The sequence below is a fragment of the Myiozetetes cayanensis genome, unplaced genomic scaffold, assembly GCF_022539395.1.
Source record: "Myiozetetes cayanensis isolate MyiCay16 unplaced genomic scaffold, myiCay2020 scf4, whole genome shotgun sequence".
NCBI lineage: Eukaryota > Metazoa > Chordata > Aves > Passeriformes > Tyrannidae > Myiozetetes > Myiozetetes cayanensis.
The window spans coordinates 2458327-2477955 of record NW_026087631.1 but is presented as its reverse complement, the minus strand read 5'-3'; the positions used below and the strand labels follow the sequence as shown (position 1 = coordinate 2477955).

The 19629-nt window shown below is 49.7% G+C and overlaps 1 protein-coding gene across 1 annotated transcript in view; it reads left to right on the top strand.

The window, feature by feature from the left end:
• The window catches only part of LOC126647030 (uncharacterized), a 43177-nt gene extending 23950 nt beyond the window's left edge, over nucleotides 1-19227 (top strand). Inside the window, 15 exon segments of the mRNA XM_050328882.1 lie at nucleotides 12452-12599; nucleotides 13503-14143; nucleotides 14401-14897; nucleotides 15065-15213; nucleotides 15476-15623; nucleotides 15867-16030; nucleotides 16123-16281; nucleotides 16559-16991; nucleotides 17247-17315; nucleotides 17317-17424; nucleotides 17558-17713; nucleotides 17871-17972; nucleotides 18365-18467; nucleotides 18721-18777; nucleotides 19115-19227. Of these exon segments, the coding sequence (XP_050184839.1) occupies nucleotides 12452-12599; nucleotides 13503-14143; nucleotides 14401-14897; nucleotides 15065-15213; nucleotides 15476-15623; nucleotides 15867-16030; nucleotides 16123-16281; nucleotides 16559-16991; nucleotides 17247-17315; nucleotides 17317-17424; nucleotides 17558-17713; nucleotides 17871-17972; nucleotides 18365-18467; nucleotides 18721-18777; nucleotides 19115-19227 (3047 nt within the window).
• The last annotated feature ends 402 nt before the right edge of the window (nucleotides 19228-19629 follow it).

The window sequence follows — 19629 nt, the reverse complement described above, 5'->3', positions numbered from 1 at the left end:
GCCCAACATCTCAGGTCTTTTTTTTTTTTTTTTTTTTTTCCCCCACCTAGTAGAGGTGAAACTGTTAAATAATTTCCACACTATTGAATTTGTGTTTGTAACATTCACGAGTGAACTGGGAGGTCTCAGATCCAGGCACCTACTGCAAAGTACACAATGTAAGCATAATTACAGAGCAAAACATCACAAGGATTTATAGAAACATAGCATCCAGTTGATGAATGCCCAAAAGGGCACAGAATTTAACCAACCTTTCTAACAGCTGCTGTTGATATTTGCCAGTCTACTTATCTGCTACAACGATTTGGCCTTTAATAGTATAATTTGCAAATAACTGTCATGAAGTCTTCAGCAAAACACTCAGAGAATGTCAGAGAAGATCAGTGTGGGAAGAGCTGGGGTAAGCACCAGTCAGTTCACAGATGCTTCAGCCACATTTCAGCTAAGTGGAGCTCCAGGAAAACTCCACACTTTGACAAAACCTCTCCCAGTGACTCTGCTTGGTAAGAGCTTCTCAGGACAGTAGGTCCTGCAAGTATTCCAGGGACATTTTGGCACAAAAAAATGCACATCCAGTCTAAGCCACTCGGGCCTGCTTGATGCTGAGTGGTCTTGGGCATGGAGGTTTGTGAAGGCTGCCCACTACTCACTTGACTTTACAACAGCTACACCAAAGGCAATTGAGGCCCAAGAAAGACTAACACCAAAAGTTTCTATGGTAAATGCATTACCACAGCGAAACAGAGATCAGCATAACCAAAGTACAGCGTTTAAAGTCCTGTAGATTGATTGAGGCAATATTTAGTTTTTGGTCAAGGTGACACTGTAAGTACTGCAAGATTTATGTTGTGTGAGGAATAACAATTTTCTCAGCAGGCAACAGACTGAAGTGCTCACCATCATAATGAAGAGAAGAATTTCCCAAGAAATGGAGGACTTTTTGTCCTCTAAGAGCCACACAGCTTATTTCTGTGTTGCTGAGAGCTGGAACATACAGTTTCTTGCATGGTGTGAACTGGAAGCTAATTTATCATGATTTTATCATGACTTGTGATTTAGGAAAGAATGTGTTACTAACACATTATGAAAGACTGGAAGAAGTGACAATATTTAGAACATTAATATTAAAGTGAGTAGAACAGCTTTCAGAAGGAAACAAAACTAAACAAATGTACTTCTCTGTCACCATAATTATGTGAGAAAGAATACTTTCCTGTTTTGAATAACTTCTTCCCATGAATGCAGGATATGCTGAGGACTGAAAGCATGAACTCTTCGGTAACAGAATTCAGCAGATGCTGCAGCCTGTTTTTAATTATTTCCCTGGTAAGCAAAAGCATGTATGCAGCTCTGACTGGCTTGCCTTTACGAATCAGCACAGAGTGTTTCAGTGTACAATATAATTCACCTGGTTTTCTGAGCTCACTTCCAGTTCTTGACAATTTACAAGAGTTTACATATGCTTGCCAGCTGCTGCTTTTATATCAGTGAAAACAAGGCCCGAGCTGAAGGCAGTAAAAAGAGTCATCTTGGTTTCCACAGGCTTTGAGTGGTTCTCTTAGAGAGCCACGGATCTGTAAGAGAGGACAGAGACCCACCAGCTGCATAAACGTGTAATCTGTCACTGAAATCCTCACACCAAGGCCTTCATGATTCCGCTAGTTTAACTGGGGCAGTAGGGTTTTATTGCTCTGTATTCTCCACGCCACACTGATTAAAAAAATTCAGTAATAACATTCAGTTTGGTGTTTCTGTGATAATGAGATAGGCATGCATGAGCTGGGGCTTGTAACAACCCTCCATGTTGACACATCTGCTCCCACGCCATTAATAGGAATTTTCTACTGATACCAGCAAATTTCAAGAGTTTTCGGCCACCAGTGGGTACGTTGAAAAAATCCACTTCTACCAAACATTATAAGGGTTCCAGGAAACAAAACTTGCATTATTTTGGGAAAAAAGTGTGAGAGAAATAAGTCAGGAAGATGTGTGGGTTTTTGTAGACTTTATAATACGATCTGTCCGTGTGGATATGATGGGAGAACTTCCAACACAGTTTTCACTCAAAGCAGATGTCTTCTCCTGGCTCTTCTTAGTTCTGCTGTAAACTGTAGAGGATCCCTCCTTCTGTGTTCTAGCCTGTCCTTCAATATTTTTTCCCATTAACATCTATGCCCTTGACCTTTCATCTTTCTTTGAATTGATTGATCCGCTTACGTGATTAACTAGTGAGTGTCAGTCACAAGTGGCTCACAAATATTCCTTTTTTTCCCCTAATTCATGATCTCTTTACATCATTCCTCCATTTGGTCTCTCTGTTTGACATGTCTTCCTCAATACCCCACTATCAGATTGTATTGAACATGGATTGGATTAAACTGCTGAGGTTTTTCTTGAGTCTTTACTTTTTCCCATTGATTTTGACAGTTGATATTAATATAATAATCATATTGCTGGACCTATAGTTCATGGTATCACCCTGATGACTCATATCTAAACTGTTATTGTCCAGAATTAATTTTTAAAGGTCTGATCTTGCCTTTTAGACAACACACCTGTAAGTCTCAACCAGAGCCCTGCCAGACTGTGTTCTTTCACCTCTTCCTTCTACTTTGGCTCCTCCATATGTGCAGCAAACATTACTTTTTTTTCCTTTGCTTACACCTTCGTTTAAATCAGAGCCTGGTATGTGAAGAGAGGTTGCCCCAGAAGGCAATGAGGATAGGTGCTGAAATTTGGTGTTTTGCCTCTCTCAAAACAGGAAAATAGAGAAGGGGCAGGGAAAGGGGCAGAGTGAAAGCAGTGTGGACAGCTCGCAAAATATCCCCGAGAGCTCATCCCTGATGTCTCACAGGGCAAATCACTGTTCTTGGTTGTATTTCTGGGGGAACTGAGCCACAGTTTCAGCTCCTATCTGTTTCTTTCTTGGCAAATTTCTCATGTGCTCAGGTGGTGTCACATCCTCTCGTGTTCACCAGTCTTGTGCCTGTTGCAACACATACGAAGCTTATTTCTAGGGGTTTAGAAATCACCTGTGAGAGAAACATTTTGCAGCAGGATTAATTAAAACTGTGTCCCACTAATCAGACTGTGTCTGAATGGACCCCAGTTCCTCACAGAGACTGGTAGTTTTCAGGATTTACAGCCTTTGAGGGCAAAGCTCAACGATGCATTGCTGGAAGATTTCGGTTTTGCTGCTTGCACCTCCCTGTCCCCAGAGAGTATAAGAGATTTCACAAGCATGATGGTAATGTAGGAGGGCATGTGTCATTACCCTGTCAGCAGTCCCATCCAGAAACTAACCAGAGATGGGCAAGAGAAAGCAGCGAGGCTGTGTGAAGCGAGTGGTGAGCTGATCACATATTACATTACTCCAAAATTGAAAAATTACTGCTTCTAAAAGTATAACTTGTGGAAGGCTTAATCACCCCATATAATCCCTAATGGAAATGCAATCTGCTTGTAGAATGCTGGAGAGTACATAATGCATAGTTCATTGCTTCACAGATTTCAACAGACTGACAGTAATAAATTAAATTAATTTCTCCAAGAGATGAGTGTGGCCTTTAACAGCACTCCCAGACATTATCCTAATTGCTTGTGCAAAGCAGGCAGTTATTGATAATGTGAAAGTTGCCTTGTACATAAAGAAAACATTTCAACTCCAAAGAATAACTGACGGAAGAACAATAAAAAGCTTCTGGTATTTTGACTTTAATAAAACTTCTCTGGGTTTATACATGTGACATCCGTATTGAATCAGATCTTATAATTAAGAAATAAGAGAAGTCAGTGCAACTCATGCCATTATTCTTTATGTTTTTATTTTCTGTTGCTCTTAAATCTGGTCTGTAAACCTCCGTCAAAATTGTATCTGATTTCAATTTGCCTCTTGTTATTGTGTTTGGATTAGAAAAGTAAGTAAGCTAGTAGACAACAATCTAATTTATTTTTAATGAGTTTCATCAAACTAATTGGTTTAAGTAAAACATATGTGATTATAGGTGTACACAAGTGAAAGGAAGGAAGTTACATGGGCAGGCTGCATGTAGTCCACAAAACATTTAGCACCACCTTGCTAAGTTTAAAAACAAATATGAGAACAGTGTTAAAATCACTAAAAAGTATGGAGGTACTGTATCTCTATATGTAGATAGTGAGTAAATTCCATCGAGGATGAAAAATACAATGCCTCTCTGTAACAGATCCAACAGCCAAGACACAACGAATGGATTCTAGTGGAGTCAACTAAGTAATGTTTTTTTGTGAATTGCCAATGTTAAACTGTTTGTTACAGCATCAAGTTCACTACTGTGAATCCCAGGTGAGGGGTTCCAGAGCAAAAAGATTTGTAATTTCCATTTGTGAGTTTATATCAGGCTTATTTCTTGTTAGAGGCTTTCGGGAATCCAGTGAATCTGCACTGAATTTCAGGAACAACTGATGTATCTAAGGTGACACAAAACATTTGCAAAGGCAATGATTTGTTGCCATAAGGGAAAGTTCTTAACAATTGCAACATTCATGGTATGTCTATAAATAGAAATATGTATATTTTATTTCACTTCCCTCTGTCAGGGCCCACCAAGAATAGGTCATATGGTCCCACAGCTCCCTTTTGTGTCATTCTACTGCCTTTTCTGTCTTACTAATATGTGAGGGTGAGGAGGTGATCAGACTCCACCATCCCTTTCCTTTTTCACTTCAGAAACCCTTATAACTTCAAAAATAAAGTGAGTGCATGCATATTTTGTCAAAAGTAGCCCCTCATATTGGATATCTTGGTATCTACATAATTTTTCATGGGTATCTGTGATAACTCTAGAATCTTTACCACCAAAGTACAACTCATTCTGGAATACCTGGCTGCAATACTTGAAATCTCACCTTCTGCCTGTGTACCCCCTTGGGACACAGCTGCAATTGCCTATTATCCTTTTGCTGTTTTGCTGTAGGGAACAGAGGACACACGGCACATTTGCTTGAGCTTTAGTTTTGTTTGCTCTGCAACATTTGAGGTTCTTTTTTTCTGAAACGTGAGATAAGAAAGCAGCATTTTATATTTAAATAAATCCCACGTTGATCTCATATCTAAAGGTAAAGTAGAGCATGGTAAGAGATTTCAGTCCCCTTCCAACCTTTCTGGGATACACTCAAGTTATATGGAACCAGTTAGATACTCTGCATGGCAAATGCTGTATCCTAGCCAACAGAGCTGTGCTACTCAAAGAAGTGTGTGTTAATGGTTTTTGCAGAAGTTGGAACACACTATGGGAATGTTATCCTAGTCAATGAGGGGTTCAAGACTTCCGCAAAAAATGTTAATGGAAATCGTTGTCCGGAGATTTCCCAAAAGATTTGAAGACTTTTCCCTCCTCTAGTAAAACAGTTGTTGAAAAACTGCAGACCTTGCAGCATTCAGAATCAAGAAAATACTCAGCAGATGCTGTTTCAGTCCCAAAGTGAGAAGTCTGTGGCTTTTTTTGGCATTCCCTAGGCTGTGTTGGTGGAGTTCACACAGCCTTTCTGAGGGGATGATCCGAGGTGGAGTGGATGCCAGGGCAAGCGTGCATCATGGGGGATGACGCACACCAGCTCTGCAAGGGAGCTGAACTCGCCCTGCTGCTCCCACCAGCCACCACACGCAGCTCTGCCGTGCTGCCTCTCTAAAGAAATGCTCATTTGCTCCCTGGGAGCTCTTTCTGTCTGCCAAAATCCAGGTGGAGCTTCCAGTGAAGTAACAAAACTGCACCAGCCTGGTGTTGCACCCTGAGCACTCCCTTCATGCCTCCCCTCGGCCGAGAAGGTTCTGCCAGACCTCAGCAGTGTAGCAATCTGAGTGCAAATCTTTAGGCAGGTGTTGGATATACGGGTAAGGACTGACTGGTGTCAGAGGTATTCCTGGGAAGGAGACTGGCAGCCTTGTGGGGAGGGCAGGCCCTCATCCTCAAGTGTCAGTCAGTCCAGCTGCCTCAGTTTGCCTGTGCTCTCCTCAAGAGTTTCTTATCTGATTCCTCCCAGTGCTGACAGCCGTCCAAATGACTGAAGCACAGCAGCACATACCCCTCTCCTTCCTTATCCCTGTGATCGTGAGTTTGCCCTTCTGTGAGCCCTGGTACTGTGTCATAAACACAAACCGCATGAACTCAAGGTTTCCTACATCATGTGGGTTAGACACGGAGCAATAAACTGAGATTCACCGCACCATTAAAAAGCTGACTTTTCTAACATGACTTTCTACTTTCTTTCATAACAGAGGAAGAGTTTGAATTCACTGAAACACTTTTGATGCCCCATGGAAGCAAGCACCATGGCCAACAAAAAAAGTCAGGTTTTACCTCTGATGTTTTCGGACTAAAGCAGACTTGTAATCATGAGACCCAGCAGGAACGGGTGGAGTGCAACAGTAAGGGAACCACAGCTACTGCTGCCCATGGAGGTGATATTTCCTGTCCTCCCACATGTGCAGGGAGGGAGAAGACATGTCAGCCTCCCTGAAGCCTCCTGTCAAGATCTTCTTCTCAGTGCTGCTGATATATCTTTAGGTTCTGTTCCAACAAATCGCTATTTTCCTAAATGCCTGACAACCAGCTATGGAAAAAAACCAAAACCCAGTAAGTGGCTTATTTCTTCACAGTGTCAGGAAAAGAAACGTGGTCTTACATTGTTTCATTTGTTGCACATCAGCAGCACAAGCCAGCCTATTGAACAAGACCAGCACAGGACCTCGATGCTCTGCTGAAGGTCCTAGTCCCAACAAATGTCATGGTAGTCTCTTCCTTCCTTAAGCCTGATTTTCTTCTCAGTTTGCTTGACTTTTTGCAGCCAGTTTCTTATCTGTGGTCATAAACTGGTGGGTGGCTTACGACTGAGAAAGTGTTGAGTCAGAAATTTCTCACTTACCTTGGGCCAAGGTCAGAGGTCAGAGGATCTGTGCATATGTGTACATGAGGTCGTACTTGCAGTATATATTAAGGTATCACATACAATATAACATACCCAAATAAATATGTTATTCCCCAGTCCCTTATTCATGCCCCAGTGGGCAGGGAGCAACACAGTACAGCCATGCACAGCACTCAGCAATTCCCTTTTTCAGAAATGCCTCATGCCTTTCCTTTTACACTTTCTCATGTGGAGCAGGAATTTATTTCATGTCCTTGTCCCTTTACCAGAGTACTGTTCAACTAAGACACCTGGCACACAGTACCCTGGGGAATTTTGCAGTGTTACCTTTTAATGTGTTGTGGTTTTTTTTTTTAGTATAAACCCTGGCTGATTGCATACATGTTGATGCCACATCTTAAAAGTACTTGTTAGTGACTACTGCTTCATTAATATTTCTAGTGCCATTCAATGTAATATTATGACATCACCCTTGTCTCTTTTCTCATGCTGGTTTAATTAAGGCATTTGTTTGCTTTAGGATTATTACTTCCTGTACCAGGAAACCAAGCACACTCTAAAGATGTTAACAATGAATTCAAAGTCGCCCAAATGCAGCTTAAGGGAATAATTTTTAGAAGTCCATTAAAAGGGGTAGGGGTAGTTTCAAACATATTCCTGCTATTTCCCTAGAAGCTAGCAACTTGATTGCCTGGTTTTATCTGCTGCATATGCTGATATTTGTTGATGCTGGCTGTTTGCCTGAACAGCTCAATTTCTTATATTTCCAAATCAAGAATAAACCTAATGATACTCCATAGCATGCCCCACTGCAGGCGAAGGAACATCTCAATTACTGATCTCAGCTGGAGAAATTCCAGCAAAAGAAACCCCAATCCTCTTTGAACCCTGAGGTTGCAGTTACAAGGCTGCAGTTGTGCAGGAAATCCCCTTGCATTCAGATCCCACAGAAAACACCTGGCAGCCCGGCAGTCGGAGCGGTTTTGGAAAGATGAACCATTTTGCATAATCCTACCATTGTCCCAGACTGAGGGTTGGAATTGCCACTGATTTTGCTTGTGGCTGAGTGATTGCCAGAGAGTTTGGGGCAGGGTTTAAGATAACATGGCCTTCAGTTCCCATACAGCAACTCACAGGGTAAGCAAGTATGTTAGAAAGCCAGAAACCAGGGGCTTTCCCTTGCCTTACCCTTCTCCTGTGTCTTCTGCATGGTGGTGGCTACAGGGGACTGTTGGAAACTGCACTTTGTCTCTCCATGGTATGGAGATCACACTTGGCAGGTGAAGGCAAAGAGCAGGAGAGCGGCTTTTCCATCTTCACCAGGGCAGGCATTGGCACAGAAAAGAGCTTAGGACAAAAGGGTCAGTGCTCTGCTCCCTCACAGGAAAACAACTGTGGAAGAGACAGCCCAGTGACCCTGACAGGAGCATCAGTGGAAAGCATATGTTTCAGGGGATGTCTCCCACCGCTGAGATGGCAGGGTCTGTGCACCCACACTGGAACACTTGGCTGGTGTCACCAGCTGGTCCAAGAACCCCACATGTGACGCCTGGCTGTGCTGCTGAGCTTTGTTTTCATGAGCACCAGCAAACCAAATATATAGATCTGAACACTGCTCATAAATGAAACGCAGCCTTCAGCCAAGATTCTAATGAGCCACAGCTGGCTGCTGGTCTGAAGGGCCACTATGTGCACTAATTACATCACGGTGAAGCATCCTCACTGCCATATCATCACACTGCTGTTAGCACACAGATCACAACTACCCAAGTGCAGGAAAAGAAATGAGTCTGCTGACTCCCTAGTTCATCACAATGAAGTAATTTGCAGAAGCACAAATTACTCTCACAATACACAGACTTGTGCCTGAGTTCCAACCGTATGAACTGGGGCAGCTAGGACTAAGTAGACCTAAGAACCCATTGCTGAGGAAAGGGATACAGGGCAGGAATTGTCTCTCGTGCTAAGGTAGCAATCCACAGACAAAAAGTCCCCAGTGATTCTGACTCTGGCACCTGTGGCTAAGTCTCCAGCCAAACCTAATCTTCCATCCTGTCCCAACCTGTGGCCTCCAAAGAGATGGTCTCACTGCTCCTTTTATTTTTTCACAAACTTGTGCAAGGCCTGGTATGAAAGATAAGAAAAGGCAGTGGTCCAGAAAAGCTGCTTCTATGAAACATAGTAACAATGACAGCTATACTGGAGCACCATCTACTGTCTACTAAATATCCATTAACACATACCTTTAAGCACCTGTCTCCCATTCACACCAAAACCTCTCTCTGACCACCTTTCTCTCATCCGAATTTTCTGCCTACTTCATAGGCCTTGTCTCTGGTATGAAGTCTGGCTCTCTTCTTAGTTCAGGCACTTGTGTGTGTGCCTCTGACAGAGGTTTTCAAGAAAGCAAGGCAAAGAAGAGCCTGTGTGTGTTTGATCAGCAGGGCACCAAGATGGACAGGACAGAAGTAAGGCAACCTGGCATCAGACACAATAGGTATGACCCCACAGATACAGGGACAGTGGCAATCATCTCTCACGCAGACAGAGCACTGTAAAAACCAATAATCTCCATACATTTATGAGGAAAAAGTACCATTATTTCTCTTCACCATCTTGCAGGGCAACGGGAAGGTCACATGGCTGAATTTTTGGAGCAAAAGATCCAGACCAGTATTTCAGACTTTCCACAAGTTCAGGCAAACATTGTTACATCAGTGGAAGCTATTGTACTAATTACAGCAGTACTTTAGAACTCAAGACTTTTGTCAATGGCAGCAGCAGGAGTTCAGGAATGTGAAATAAAATTTGGATGTGAAGTGCCAGGACCTATGGTGCTAAACGTTGGTCTGTAATGCTGATCTTTCACCTTCTGATTATAGGAGAGTGGGGAGGGGATGAAATGAGGCTATGGTGACAGGAGAGAAAGAAAAAAGGAGATTGTGGCTAACAGAGGTTGAAAACAACAGTCAAAAATAGAATAGAAGAACTAAAAAGAGAAGAAAAAGTCTAACAATGAAAAAATGACTACACAATAGAGAGAAAAGTGTTGAGAAAAATCTACAGCTGCAAGAGAGCTATGGAAGGCTGATTTGCAAGAAAAAAGCTATATGAAAAGATAAAGTAAGAGGGAGTTAAAAATACACCATGAATGTGGAAAATGTTTTAGAACAAATGCGAAGAGAAAAACTTGGTCTTTGTGAAATAACACAAACAGCCAGTATTTAAAAATCAAGTATTCTGCACTCCTTTGGGTCAGAAGTGCACATGTGCAAATTTATCTAAGTCAGAAATCAAATGTGTACTTCTCAGTCATAAATTTCCCAGTCTACTTTAGCCACCTTCAAATAAAAAAAAAAATCATAAAACTTTGTTCTTGGGCCTTCTTAAAGCTTTTTTTTTTTTTTTTTTTTTACCGAAGTTGCACCTACACATGTGATGCTGTAAATGGCTGTGGTTTTCACTGTGTAACACTACAGCATCAACTCTCCAGTAGATCTCTAAAACATTTTCTGAAATATCTGCCTTCAGTAGGATTATTGTCTGGAATTCTTCAGGCAAGAGTCAAAAAATAGGCAGATTTTTTTTCCCACCACTTTCTGAAAGTCAAAAGTTCCCAGCCCGTCTCTTTGCCCAGAAGAGAAGTTCTGTGCATTCTCTGTGGGACAGTAACTGCTTTGTTTCACATTTTAAAAGTTTAAGATGTTCTTACAAACAATTTCTATTTAGTTATGTGAAACAGTTGGTCACTGTTGAAACAAGTGAGGGTTTTATCATTGCCTTCTGGGATTTGACCCTTGGAGTGTATTTGGACAACAAGAGGAGACAAACTTGCTGTAGAAGAGAGTTAAACCAAACAGACAGTCTACAAGATTTCCAAACAAACAACAACAAAAAAGTGGTTACAATTTTATTGGAAAAAGAAGGTAATTTGCTGCTCCTCCACTTTTTTTCCCCTGTATTTCTAAAGACTTTCCTCTCAAATGCCGCCATTAGCCTACTGTAACCTGTGCTTTTTTTTGGTTTCTGGTCCAGAAACATCACAGGAATTTGTTGGGCTGTCTCTGAAAGTGGTGACAGAAGATATGGACAGGGGAAGTAGAGAGTGTCTGCAGGAAGCTGAGGTCTAGGACAGAAAGCCTGATCTCTTTCTGTCAGATGGAGGCAGAAGAGTAATGCAGCAATCTGGCATTAATTCAGGGTGGCTGAGAGCCCCTACTGGGAAACCCTCTGGGACCAGAGCTATGTGGTACTTGACACAACTTTTTTTCCAAATCTATTTTATCATGCCGTAGATGTAATCTTTCTACTTTGTAAATAGAACAATATTAAGTAATCTTCCAAATAAATGCAGTGGTATTTCTTTTTTTGGAAATCTTATTTTCATAAAAGAAAAACATTTTTAAGGCTCTGATTTTGTCTTGGTTCTCTCTTACTCTTTCCTGGAAATAATGATGTTGAGCCTCCTCAGAAAGTCCTTCCGTGTGTAAAGCGGCAACGGAAAATAATCTTAACACCTGAGGCTCTACCAGTCCAGCTGGCCCTGCCCAATCAGAAGCCTTATGGTCCAGAGACAAAGTCCCTGTGGTGCTTCTGAGAAACGTGCTAGGAAAGACAGTTTGGATCAGTCCTGCCTCAGGCAAAAGCAAACCCACCAGGGGGATTGCTTTGGCTCAAGGACCTTGGTGGGTGCCCGTGGTGGGTAATGCAGAGGAGCGGGGAAAGACGATGCGTGCCTCAGGGGCATTTGATTTTGGGTGAGAACCATCTGTGAGGGTGGCTTGCATATCTAGTACTGCTTGCTGACTGAAACTGCCACTGTCAAGGGGAAATTGCACCGACAATGAGTCTGGACTGCTCCAGTTGCAGCAGTCAGGTCTGAAATGTGGGGATGATGTGGATGGTATAGAATATGGGGTGGATAATGTCCTAGGTAGAGTAGGGGCAGAGTTTGTAGCGATGTTTCTTCCACACAACCCACGTCACCACTGGTGGGGGAATTTTGTTTGTCAGAGAAATGAAAGGCACTGGAAAGGGAAGGTTTTTCTTCTTGCCTGGGTTGAGGAAGGGGGTGGAGTGGCCCCTTTTAAAAACCACAGGCAGAAGCAGAAGGGGGCCACTCTTTTCCCTGACTCCCAGGAGAAGGAGACACTGCCAACCATCCCCACAAGTTGGAGGTGCTCCACAAATCCCAGCCACTATTGCAGCCCCCTCAAATCCCAAACCAGTGCCAGCCACTAAAGCCAGGACCTGGAAGCAGCCTCTCAGCAGCAAAACTCCCTCAGGATGAAATAGCTTTCCAGGTTTTGCATTGTCCCTCTTTCTCTCTTTTTGAGCTGGTTGGGGAGGGTTTGCCACTTGACTTCTTCTCCTGGGCCACGTGGGGAAATCAAGGCAGATATTCTCAAGAGAGAGCAGTTCCTCTTTGGTTTGTGGTGGATCCCCCTCTTGGTGGGTCAACCATTTCCTCTGTCTTTTTGTGTTGTACCAGGAGGTTTTTTCTTTTCTCAGTAAAACTCGGACTCCCACTTCTGTGTTGGGGAAGGCGGCGGGTCCGCTGACCCCCCGGTGAAGGAGACAGAGGAGGAGGAGGAGGATTTGGACTTTGACATTTTGAAGCCGTTTCCCGGAGGAATTCACAGGAACCGTGAAAGACTTGAGAAGGTGCCAGAACTGACCAGTGAGAGAAGGATGTAAACAAGGAGGGACTATCCACTTCTGTGGGAAGACTAGCAATAAACTCCAGATAGGGAGTTGAGAATAGAAAGGCATGTAAGGTTCTGTTGGCAGTGTGTGTGTGAAGAAGAAATTCTTAGGCAGTCCGAAACAAGGAAGCTGACTGTGGGATCATCATCATATACGGTGCCTGGTTTTTATTGGGTGGCCGTCCTAAGTGCTACTCCACTTCTGGGCTCTCCTGGTGTTTCTGCTGCTGCCACAAAGGGATGGGGGAAGGGAGGGGCATCCAGTGGGGAGAGACACAGAACAGGTTGTCATGCCAGAGTTCTCCCTATCCTCTTCACTTGCCCAAGGCACGGCATAGCAGCCGGCAGACCCATTAGACAGGGCTGCTTTCTTCTTCTTCAGAAAGCAAGGAAAAAAGTCCAAAGAACACAAGGAAACTTGACAGTATATCTGACCAATTTAATTGTCCTGTGAAACTAAGCAGCTGAGGGAGGTTTTGTGCTGCAGGTTATCATTTCCATGAAAAAATCATTGCAGGAAGGAGCAACAGCTTCTGCCTTCTGACAGATGCCAAGTATTGCCAGCAATTGCTCCAACTGCTCCTCACAAGAGCCCCCTGCAAGAGCACAGACATCAGTGCACATTGGATTTGGCTGCCCTCTGGCAGGTGCTTTGGAAGCATCCACAGGGTGTTGTCACTGCACTCCCCCATGTCCAGGAGGTTAACCGGCGGGGTTGGGGGCGGCCCCAGGACATGTGGCAGTGTGTCACAGGGCCCTTTGTGACCTGGTGGCCGTGGCCCATGGGCTGGGATGTGGTAGGGTGTGCAGGGCCCCTTTGTGACACGGTGGTCATCGCCCATGGGAGGGGGAAGGGTGACCAGGGACCCTTTGTGACACGTGGGGACAAAGGTGCTGGCGGTGCTGTGAGCCCATCAGTGCGCTCAGAGCACGCGACGGGACAGGACGGGACAGAGCGGTGCTGTGCGGAGCCCCCGTGCAGCCAACTCTCGACCTTGCCGAACCGGAGCCTTTTCTGAGGATTTTTTCTCTTGCGAGTGCCCTTGAGGCCAGACAGCGGGACTTGGAGACCCGGAGGTTTTCTCAGGGGTCTCCCGTCCCTTTGTCGGGTGCCCTTGAGGCCAGACAGCGGGACTTGGAGACCCGGAGGTTTTCTGAAGGGTCTCCAGTCCCTTTGTCGGGTGCCCTCAAGGGCAGACTGAGGGGCCTGGTGACCCGGAGGTTTTCCCAGGGGTCTCCCGTCCCTTTGTCGGGTGCCCTCAAGGGCAGACTGAGGGACCTGGTGACCCAGAGGTTTTCCAAGGGGTCTCCAGTCCCTGTGGAAGGTGCCCTCGAGGCCATTCTTCTTGAGTTTTTCACCAGGACTTTTCCCAGGTGTCTCTCTTGCAAGATCCCTGACGGCACAACCTTGGGATGGCAGGGAGATGCCTCAGCCTGCTCAGGCTCTTCCAGGAGGAAGAAGAAGGCAGGCCCTGGAGCTGCCCCAGAACGGCAGCCGGAGGAAGTGGAGCAGTTGCAAGCCCTGCAGGAGGGTGAGTGGCAGAGCTGGACCCCAGGCATGGGGGCTACAGTCATGCCAACCTGGGATGGGCCTCTTGTCAGCCCAACCCTTGTGAACATGCCCATGGAAATGGAGGGGGGAAGAGGGGCTGGGGCTGATTTCCCCCACGGCCGTGCTCCTTGCCCTGGGCATGCCGGGGCTGGCCGTGCCTGTGGAGCGCAGGCCTGGGCTGGGTTCTCCGTCCCTTCCCGCAGCCCCTCAGCTCTGACTGCGCTCACTCTTTGCCAGATGCAGGCCGGGAGCGGACAGAAGAGCAGCACCGTGCCCGTGGCCGCTTCCGCAGGGCAGCACAGGTACCTGCAGCCATGCCCACCTGGGCTGGGCCTGCTGTCACTGCTCAGCCCAGCAGCGCTGCTGGAGCACGCCAGGGCACATCCCTCTCTTCCCTGCCCTTCCTTCTCCTGCAGACGCTGCTGAAATTCTTCAGCGTTCGGCGGAGGAGGACCCAGACCACACCAACGGAGGTGATGGCACAGCCTGACGCCAGCCCCACCCAGCTCAAGGCCAAGCCCGGTGTCGGCACCGCGCCGGCCGATGGCCCAGCAAACCGGGACACCGCGCCGACCCAGGACACCACCGACCCTGACACCGCGCTGCCTGAGCTGACGGCCACGGCTGATGCCGCAACCACTGAGGGCACGGCCAACACGGACACCACGCCCGCTCAGGGCCCGGCCGATGCTCCCAGCCTGCCCTTTGCTGCCGAGAGAGTCGCCCCTGCTGAAGTGAGCAGCCTGTGGCCAGCATTGGATGGCCCCCCAAGCCGGCTCTGCCCGACCCCTTCAGCCTTTGAGGCCAGCACGGCGTGCTGGCAAGGGAAGCACTTGTGGTGCAAAGATGGCCAAGTTGCTGGCTCGGGCAGCTCTCCAGCTCTCCCCTGTGCCTCCTCCAGGTGCCGGCCTTTGTCAGGAACCTGCACCAGACCCTCACAGCCAATGTGCTGCCAGACGATGGACTGCTCAGTGACCTTTGGAGGGTGACGGATGAACACCCCGCTGATGTTGCGCTCACCCTCCTGCACTGGGCCCCATCGTGTGACAGGTACGGGCTCCACCTGCCTTCAGGGCTCAGGCCTCACCAGCCTTTGGAGCCCATCACCCTGGAGAGCCTGTGCCATGGCCTCTGCCAGACACACTCCGAATTCCAGGACTCTCTGAGCCCTCAGTTTCCCAGCCCTGCCACCTCAGACCCCCATCCTGCTGCCATGCTCCCTCCCTGCCCCTCGAGGCACTGTGGTTCTGGCGCTGGGGCTCTTGCAGAGCTGTGGCCAAAACCCCCCTGACACAGAGCTCTGGCCCTGCAGAGCTGCAGCAGTCATGTGGAGGGCCATCACCTCGTCAGGAAGGATGACGGAGAAGGTGCTGCCAGTGCTGCTCAGGGTGATGGAGGAGTGGCCACTCTACTGCACGTTCACCTCTGATGGGGACCACAAGCACATCTATGGCCTGGCTGTGAGTTCCTGCAAGTGGCCTTTGCTCCCCTCCACGTTGCCTCTTTACTGGCTCTCCATGCTCCCCCACCAGCCCTCCCTGCCTCAGGCACTGGGCTGCAAATGTGGCAGAGGGACACGGTCAGGAGCACCCGGTCAGCTGCTCCCTCTGTTTCTCCCCTGGTCTTTTCTCTCCCCTGCTCAGGCCCTGCCACATGCACATCTGGGCACTGAGAGCTCTCTCTGGCTCCTTTGTCTTTTGTAGGCAACCAGGGTGGTTTGGGAGATTTTCCAGAGGCTCCAGTGCCCAGAGCCATTGAAGGAGAATTCCCCACGCCTCCTGGTGGCTCTGCTCTTCAACGTTTTCATCAGCACAGAGCCCATGCCAGAGAAGGTCGACACCTTCTGGAGGCAATGCTGGCAGGAACAGGGACTTGCCAGGAACCCCAAGAGGTGCTCCATCCCAGTCCCCTGGTCCCTGCCATGTCCTTGGGGCTGGGGCCAGGCCTGCCAGCGTCACCTGGGCTTTGCTCTGCACACAGGTTTGCAGTGCACGTCATCAAGGCCTTGCTCTTCCGTCTGGAGTGCGAGGAGGTGGTGATGGCCATGGATCGCAAGGCTGCCTGGGACACGCTCTTCCACATGGACACCCACCACTATGCCGTGGGTCTGCTGGCCAGGTGAGACCTCCTTGTCCCCGCTGCCCCAGTCCCTTCTGCCCTGGGAAGGGGGCAGCCCGCACAGTGCCCGTGGGCGTGGGCCAGAGGGCCTTGTTGTGGAGGGGTGGCCGAAAGGAGTGCAAAAAGCAGGGAGAGGAGGGTGCAGAGGAGGAGTCTCCTCCCCAGGCGCTCCCGTCCCCTGCCAGTCTGCTGGGGAAAGACCAGGCCGCTGGGAGTCTGTCAAAGGAGAGCTTTGCCCAGCCAGCTCAGGCTCTCTGGTGCCTCTTTCCCCGGACAGGGAGATGCGCCGTGTCTCCAGCCCCTTGTGTCGCCACATGGGCTGCTACCTCCTCCAGCTGCTCAGCCAAGCAGCAGTGTTGGCACTGCGCTGGGAGCTCCCCGCCATGGCCTTCTTTGTGGAGGTGAGCCTGATGGCCGGTGCTGCCTCGCCCGGCTGCCTCCAGCTCTCTGCCCTCTCATGGCCACAGCTGCCCGGGACGGTTCCTGTGTGCTGGGCTGCTGTCTGGGGCCAGCCCTGTGCACGTCTGGGCTCTTGCCGGCCGGGCGCCCTGTCACTGCTGCGTGCCTTTCAGGTCCTGGACTGCTTGGACATGAGGGAATGTGGCGACAGAGTGCTGTGCATCCTTGCCAGGCCCCTGCAGAGCAAGTGCCCAGAGAGGCATCGCCTGGCACTCAGGATGCTCCTGGTGCTCAGAAAGGATCCATCAATGGTGAGAAGGGGATAGGTGGCTGAAGCCCTGCTGGCAACCTGGGGCTGGGCAAGGCAGTCACTTGGGTTTGGCTGGGCAAGGCAGCTGTGGCTTCTGCTCCCAGCTCTCCTGCCTCACCCTTCAGCCGCCCGAGTCCTTCAGGACAGGCTTTTGGCCTCTGGGCCCTGCAGCAGCAGCGTGGAGCTGCAGCGCCGCAGCGGGCTTGGCGCTGCTGCCCTCGATGGCTTCAACAGCACGACACTGTGTTCCACACAGGCTGACAGCACGCTGAGCCTCACACCAAGCCTGGTGCAGCTCCTGGGGGATGCAGATGGAGAGCTGGTGGCAGATGATCCTGGCTGTGCTCTGGGATCACTTGCGGGAGCCAGACATCCAGCTCTCCAGACCCACTGCCCTGAAGCTGGCTGAGGCGCTCCAGCCACTCCTCGGCAACGTAAGGCCCCTCACCCCTCACAGGAACAGGCCCTGGGTGCTGCCTGGAAAGCGTGCCCTGTGCATTTCAGGGCCTGTTCTCAGGCAGGCCTGCAGCAGCCAGTGCTGAGGTCTTTTCCTCCCCTTTCTCTCAGGACATCAGCCAAGTGCAGCTGCTCTCCATTCACGTCTTCACCAAGGTGATGGAGTTGGCAGTCAACAGCGCAAGAAAGACCCTGAAGCGCTCCGTGGTGCAGAGCCTGCTCCCCCTCTTCTTGCACTGCCACGATGACAACCAGCACGTGGCAAAGGTCAGGACTCCTGGGTTCTGCTGTCCCCGCGGGAGGGACTGGGCTGCCTCCTGCCCTGGCATCTCAGGGGCTCCGGTCTCCTCCTAGCCTTGGTCCAGGGACGCAGGTCCTGTGCCCTGGGCTGCGGTCTCATCTCCCGCTCTCCACTTCTCTGCAGGTCTCTCTTGATGCACTGCTTTGTGCGGCCAGGTTCCTGAATTGGAGCGATCTGGAGAACCTGGTGAGGACAGAGACCCTTTGCAGATTCGGCGAGTGCCTGGTAAGGACGATGGGAAAGCCCCAGCCCCAGGCTGGACAAGTGCCCAGCCCCCGATGCCCAGGGAGTGGGGTTGGCCCTGTGCCCCTGCCCACTGCTGCCCTGCCCTGTGGGACACCAGCCTGCGCCCCACACGCTGCTGCCTTCCCTTGGCCGTGCGGGCCTCATTTCCCTCCAGGATCCTCTGCCCCTGAGCCCGGGGGTCACTGCAGCCCCTGCCCAGCTGTACTGTGGGGCAGGGTGGCCCTCTGTGCCCTCCAAACCCGGCCCCAGCAGCTGCTGCCCAGGTCTGAGGGCTGTGCGGGCAGGGCAGGGCAGTGCTGGGTGCAGGCAGTGCCCGGCCAAGGGGCAGAGCCTGAGCCAAGCCTTCTGTGCTTGCCCTGCCGTTCCTGCAGCTGCAGAAGGACAAGAGGAGAGCGGCCAAGTACCTGCGCCAGGCTCTGCCGTACCTGCAGAGCCCACAGGAGCCCGTGCGAGAGGCGGCCCTCGGCTTCATGGGTGAGCCCCAAGCCCGCGGTGCCTCCCGCCCCGCTGTCCCTCCCGCCCCGCTGCAGCAGCAGCAGCAGCAGGATCCGGCCCAGGGCTGTGCTGTGGAGCCCCGAGTGCCCTGGCGGTGCTGCCGCCCTGTCCCAGCCCAGCCCTGGGGCGGCACCATGCGGGAAGGGCCCGGGCTCAGCCCTGCCAGGGCAGGGGGCCGTGTGGCAGCCCCTGGGGGGAGCTGTGCCCTGACAGGCTCTGTGTGTGTGCCCAGGCATTGCCGGCAGGTACCTGAGGGGACAGCACAAAGAGCTGCTGCTCGTCATCCAGGGTGAGTGAGCGAGTGAGGGCAGCGGGCTGTCAGCAGGGGCTGGCGGGGAGGAGCAGGGATCCTGGGCAGGGAGCTGCAATCCCTGCCCTGGCTGTGCAGGGCTCTGCTCCCAGCACGGACGGGGAGCTTTTGGGCAGAGCAGAGAGACCTTTCAGGCTGCAGTGGCTTTCTGTGGCTGGGGGGTACTGGGGACCAGCATCTTCCAGCTCCTCCTGTTGGGCCCTGCTCCCTGCCAGGCATGGCAAGAGCTGCCATGTGGGATGGCCCTGGCAGGAGGGGCTCCTCGGGTCCCTGCAGATGCTGCCTCTGATCTTGCTTTCGTACCTTTGTGTTCCAGCCCTGGAAGACATGACAGATGAGAGCCCTGCCATCTCCAGCCTGGCACTTCAAACCTCAGAGATCTTCAGAGGCCTACAGAGAGCTCCATCCTCTAGATTCTGGCAGCTCTGAGGCTGTCTCTGCAGGATGTGCAAGTGCCAGCCTTGCCTGTGGGGCAGTCTCTGGCTGTGCTGCTGGAGCTCTGTGGAGAAGTGAGCCAGGAAGCTTCATCTGCTGGGACCAGCTGAGCGTGCAGGGAAGATCCCTTCTCTGCAAGCACTTCCTTGGACACCATATGACAATATTAAATTCTGTCTTTGCATCCAGAGGCCCAGAAATTTTTTTGTTGCCCAGTGTCCCCAGGGCATTGGGCAAGAGGGGAAGGGGTCCTTGCACTCAGCAACTCTCTCCCTCCCCTCCCCCCCCCACAATTGCTCAAAGTTGTGATTAGATTTATGCAGACAAAAGAGATCTGATTGGGGAGAAGAATATTAGGATTTCTTACTAGGAAGAGAAAAACGAAAGAACTCTAGA